Raw genomic sequence first — 5,995 nt, 5'->3', positions numbered from 1 at the left:
TCAGGAATCCTTCGCTCCAACTGCCAAAATGAGCACTATTCGCACAGTACTATCGGTGGCTGCTCATAAAACATGGCCAGTTTATCAAATGGATGTTAAATCAGCATTCTTGAATGGTGACCTCAAGGAGGAGGTGTACGTGGCTCAGACACCAGGGTTTGAGGCCCCCCATTCTGAGAACAAGGTTTGCAAGCTGAAGAAGGCATTGTACGGGCTAAAACATGCCCCAAGAGCATGGCACCAACAGATAGACAAATTCTTTCATGAATTAAACTTCAAAAGATGTGCCTCAGATGCTAACTTGTATATGTGTACAGGAAAGGTGGAAAATCTGCTATTATTATTCTATATGTGGATGATCTCCTTATTACAGGTGACTATGAAGACATGATCGAGCAGACTAGAAAGGCGTTGAGCATGGAGTTTGAGATGACAGACTTAGGTTTCATGCACTACTGTTTGGGGATTGAAGTCTGGCAAGAGCTAGGTAAGATCTTTATCCATCAACAGAAGTATGCAAGGGAGATCTTGAAGGCATTTGGTATGTCCGAGTGCAAGGAGATAGCTACACCTATGGAGGTAAATGCGAGGCTGTCTATGGAGGATGCCTCACCACCTCCAGACATCGGGAGGTACAGGAAGTTGGTCGACAGTCTCATCTATCTGTGCAACACCAGACCGGACATCAGTTTTGCTGTTGGCAATTTGAGTAGGTTCTCCAATAAGCCCCGAGAGAATCATTGGAATATAGGGATGCGGGTGCTTAGGTATGTGAAGGGCACTCTTGATTATGGCATCACCTATGGTACGGGCACTTCCTTGGCTAGTCATTGTGACTCAGATTGGGCTGGAGATGTTGATTCCAACAAATCAGTTTCTGGATATTTTTTCTCTTTAGGTTCAGGTATCTTCTCTTAGATCGATAAGAAACAACCAACAGTGGCATTGTCTTCTACCGAGGCTGAGTACAAGAAGGCAGCATATTTTGCTGCTTGTGAAGTAGTGTGGTTGAGGAGGATCTTATGCCACATGGGAGTGCAAGAGGATGAGGCAAATGTGCTGAGGTGTGACAATCAAAGTTGCATGGCCATTGCTAAAAATCCGGTGTTTCATGTGCGGACAAAACATATAGAGATTCAGTATCACTATGTGCGTGATTTGATCGAGGATGGGATAGTGGAATTGGTCTACTGTCCAACAGAGCAAAATGGAGTAGATATCTTCACCAAGGCGCTCGGGAAGGATTAGCTTCAGGGTCATCTTCAGAGACTCGGCATTGGGCCGAAAAGGTAGTTCACCTAGGGGTGGACATTGAGGGGGGGTGTTGGATATGCTCAATGCCCCACCCTCATGGTAACCACGAGTGGTCTAAGGTGCTCAAGTTATAAGGCCCCCATATGAGGAGAAGCCATGTGTGAGCCCGGGACACTGGATGGATCCCTACTTGCATGTCAGATGAGGTCTATCAATGAGACCTTTGATGGTAAAGAGGTGATTGTGTGGGAGCCCCTAAATATTCCATGGATGACTAGTTGGTTCCACCGACTAGTTTGACTGGTCGACTCCACCGACTAGGTCGACTGGTCGACTCCACCAACTACGTTGATCCGAATACCTCCCTCATAGCTATAAAGAGGCTACCTCCCCAGTCCATTGTATTAGATCAGTTCAATCAGATCAGATCTTCCAGCTAGTAGCTCTTCACCTAGTATCTGTCTAGATCACCATCTAAGCTCCACTATGGGAGCACACGGGTGGACAGAGCCATCATCTGTACTACATTAGTATTGAAGGGAAAAAAATTTCGTCTCTAGTTTGCTATGTACTCTCTATTCTTTCTTCAGTTTCTGTTCCGCTGCACCGTGTAATTTAACATAGCATATGCCCACATACATGATGATCATCATAGGAAATTGGATGCAAAGTCACGCAAATGCATCATGGTTGGCTACAGTGAAGAAATCAAAGCATACAAGCTATATGATCCCATCAACCGCAAGGTCATTATCTCCAGAGATGTAATCTTTGATGAGGAATCAGAATGGAAAACCTCAAATAAACAGTAGATAGACGCACCGATTATGCAGTCATCTACAGAAATGGTTGATGAAGAAGAGCAAGAATTGCCAGAAACACCCCAAGCAGAGCCATAGCAGTTCAAATGGTCTACTAGCCAGATTGACATATGCTTACAAAGGTAATGAAAGCAATTCGGGTTGAAACCACCAACTATGCTCGTATGATTACCATCATGGCTACAGAAGAGCCAGTGTACTTTGAAGATGCAGTAAACAAGCCAGAATGGCAAACTACTATGAATGAAGAAATGGAAGCGTTGTTCAAGAATAATACTTAGGAATTATGTGACCTTCCACATGTCCAAACCCTTGCCATGAACACGCAATAGTCTCACATTTTATGGTATCAATTCGAAGCGAGCATTGGGCGGTCATCCTGGATTGCCGCATTGCTGAGCGTGTGAGAAACGGGATCTGTTGCTATACATTGACGGCAAAGGATACTGAACTGTGGGGGACAAGAATTCAAAGGATAGCTAGAAGCCCAGACCGTAAGATAGAACTATAGCCGAGATACTACTATTAGTAATGATCTGTGCAAGGTATAGGAGCCCTTGGAGCAATGACATCTTTTTGGTATGAAAATAATTATTTTAATTTTTATTAATTTCAAATGGTCGAGAGAGTCAAATCCTTCTTACCACGTTGTTATGGTCTCAAGGATGATAGCCTTCTGGTGTGAAGGATGACAGCATTCCAAGCTTTTAGTACTCAGTGTGCTAGGCCCTTTGCAAACGTAATTGCAAAAGGAAGCATAGCATTCAAATCTTTTGTATGCTCTATAATGAATATGCAGATTCCGTCTGACAGATCTTCTTGCAAAACGATTTGAATTGCGGGTGAGATTTCGCACTAGCCTCCTCCCTCATTTTGTGAGAAAGATATCCAGGTTTGCATATAATATTGGCTTTGGGAGTGTTTCGTATCCCCCACCAAAACTGAAGATAAAATTCCACTATCCTATGTCCAAGCTTCTTCTTTGTCACTCTCATTGCCTTGACTCTCTTCTTTACATGCGAGCATCTGCATAGATGTTAGACATCATGACATAAGCTGCGGCATCATTTTCATCCACTTGCACTGCATGCTCAAAGGCAAGTCTTCCAAGCTCCACATTGCCCCACTTTTGACAAGCACCCAATACCATATGCCACACCACAAGATTAGGATGGAAAGGCATCTTCTTAACCATTGCTACTGCCTCGTCCAAGTGGCCTGCACGGCCAAGGAGATCGACCATGCCAATGTGGTGCTCAATAGTTGGCATGATGCCATAGTCTTTGCTCATGGCCTGGAAGTACTCCTGACCCTTATCTACTAGACCTGTGTGACTGCATACAGTAAGAACAATAGAGAATGTGACCCCATCTGGACTTATCCCTTCTTCTCTCATTCTCTCAAGCATATGGAAAACAATTTCGCTTTCTCCTTGCTGGGCATATCCTGCCATAAGTGTAGTCCACAAGGCCTCCTGTTGGACTGGTGTGTTGTCAAATGCTTCCCATGCTTCTGCAAGTGTACCACATTTGGTATACATATCCACCAAGGTGCTGCCAACAACAAGATCTCTTTCCAGACCCTTTCTGGAAATCTCAGTGTGTATTTCTCGAGCCCTGTCTATGGCTCCTGTGCTGCCACAAGCTTTCAAGCAGCAAACAAATGTGACGGCATCTGGAGAGAGACCCTCCAATTGCATCTGGTCGTAATAATTCAGCGCTTTCTCATCGAGCCCATGTTCGGCATATCCTGTGATCATTGCGGTCCATGAGATCTTGTTTCGAACTGGCAGCTTGTCAAAACATTCCTTTGCTTCTGCAAGCAAGCCACATTTGGCATACATATCCACCAAGGTGCTGCCAACAACAAGATCTCTTTCCAACCCTTTTCTGGAAATCTCAGAGTGTATTTTTTGGCCCTCGTCTATGGCTCCTATGCTGCCACAAGCTTTCAAACTGCAAATGAATGTGACAACATCTGGAGAAGGACCCTCAAGTTGCATTTGTTTGAGACAGGTTAGTGCCTCCTCACCAAGCCCATGCTCGGCATATCCTCTGATAAGTGCAGTCCACGAGACCTCATTTCGAACTGGCAGCTTGTCAAAAACTTCTCGTGCTTCTGCAAGCGAGCAACATTTGGCATACATATCTACCAACGTGCTGCCAACAACAAGATCTCTTGTCAGCCCCTTTCTGGCTACCTGAGCATGTATTTCTCGGCCCTTGTCTGTGGCTCCTATGCTGCCACAAGCTTTCAAGCTGCAAACAAATGTGACAGCATCTGGAGAGAGACCCTCCAGTTGCATCTGTTCAAAGTAGTTCAGTGCTTCCTCACCAAGCCCATGCTCAGCAAATCCTGCAATGAGTGCATTCCATGAGACTACGTCTCGCACTGGCAGCTTGTCAAATGCTTCCCACGCTTCTGCAAGCAAGCCACATTTGGCATACATATCCACCAAGGTGCTGCCAACAACAAGGTCTCTTTCCAGCCCCTTTCTGGCCATCTTGGTGTGAATTTCTCGGCCCTTGTCTATGGCTCCCATGCTGCCACTAGCTTTCAAGATGCAAATAAATGTTACAGCATCTGGAGAGAGACCCTCCAATTGCATCTGTTCAAAACAGTTCAGTGCTTCCTCTCCAAGCCCCTGTTCGGTGTATCCTGCGATCAGTGCATTCCATGAGACCTCATTTCGAACAGGCAGCTTGTCAAGCACTCCCCGTGCTTCTGCAAGCAAGCGACATTTGGTATACATATCGACCAAGGCGCTGCCAACAACAAGATCTCTTTCCAGCCCCTTTCTGAATATCTCGGTGTGTATTTCACGGCCCTTGTCTATGGCTCCTATGCTGCCACAGGCTTTCAAGCTGCAAACAAATGTGACAGCATCTGGATGGAGACCCTCCTGTTGCATCTGTTCGAAACAGCTCAGTGCTTCCACGCCAAGCCCCTGCTCGGCATATCCTGCCATGAGTGCAGTCCACGAGACCTCGTTTCGAACTGGAAGCATGTCAAGCGCTTCCCGTGCTTCTGCAAGCAAGCCATATTTGGCATACATATCCACCAAAGTGCTGCCAACAACAAGATCCCTTTCCAGCCCCTTCCTGGCAATCTCAGCGTGTATTTCTCGGCCCCTTTCCAGATCTTTCAGCCTAGTACAAGCCTTCAGTATGGCCACAAACGTATAGTTGCTAGGGTGTACAGAATCCTCTTGCATTTTTTGGTAGAGGTCAAGGGCATGCTTTGAATCCCCACATTCAATATAGCCCCTGATGAGAGAAGTCCAAGAATACACATTCCGTTCAACCAACTGGTTAAAAACCTGCTGAGCATCACACATGCTTCCAACTTGGACCAACATTGGGACGAGGTAATTCCCAACAGATCTATGATCTTCCAATCCACTTTTGCACATGTAACCATACAAACGCTTGGTAAACGCTAGACTTTTCTTTGTTCTGCACTTGTGCAAGATGCATGTAAGGTTCTGAACTGAAGGCAATTGGGGCGTCTGTTCCATACACGTGAGTGCCTCCTCTAACGTGAGTGTTTCCCAGCCACTGGATGCTGGGCACTGGATGCTCGTCCATCTATCCATATTGACTACTAAGTTATCTTATGCTGAGATCTAGAGTTTGGCTGTTGTTAAGATTGGCCTAGCAGCAGTCGGACAGTACATCGACGTGGGTATGGCTTCTCGTGATAGGAGCTGTCATTTTCCAGCTACTGGGTCGTAAAGCTTGAGAACCTCGTGGGACTGCTCAACGCCATAGCAATAAAGCCTATTCTTTAAAACCGTGAAGCTACAATTAAAACAAATTGGGGAACAAAGACCTTCACTTTTTATCTTTTGCCACTCATCAAGCTCAAAATCGTAGCATTCAGAGGATTCTAGCAGCCTGTTGAAGCAATCGAAACCTCCA

The 5,995-nt window shown here is 45.6% G+C and overlaps 1 protein-coding gene across 1 annotated transcript; it reads right to left on the bottom strand.

The window, feature by feature from the left end:
• Positions 1-2,702: 2,702 nt before the first annotated feature.
• LOC147894614 (pentatricopeptide repeat-containing protein At3g09040, mitochondrial-like) lies at positions 2,703-5,636 on the bottom strand. Its single transcript, XM_087385011.1, has one exon. It carries the CDS (start codon positions 5,590-5,592, stop codon positions 3,088-3,090), a length of 2,505 nt encoding a protein of 834 aa, XP_087241137.1. The 5' UTR covers positions 5,593-5,636; the 3' UTR covers positions 2,703-3,087.
• Between the last annotated feature and the right edge of the window lie 359 nt (positions 5,637-5,995).

Source organism: Dipteris shenzhenensis, chromosome 14 (assembly GCF_047967505.1).
Source record: "Dipteris shenzhenensis isolate YYH24624 ecotype China chromosome 14, Dip_SZ_1.0, whole genome shotgun sequence".
Classification (NCBI taxonomy): Eukaryota; Viridiplantae; Streptophyta; class Polypodiopsida; order Gleicheniales; family Dipteridaceae; genus Dipteris; species Dipteris shenzhenensis.
This window is presented reverse-complemented; position numbering and strand designations above follow the sequence as displayed.

Bases quoted from the DNA above. Each gene is read 5' to 3' on its own strand.
- LOC147894614 (XM_087385011.1), bottom strand. From the start codon at position 5,592: ATGGAACAGACGCCCCAATTGCCTTCAGTTCAGAACCTTACATGCATC.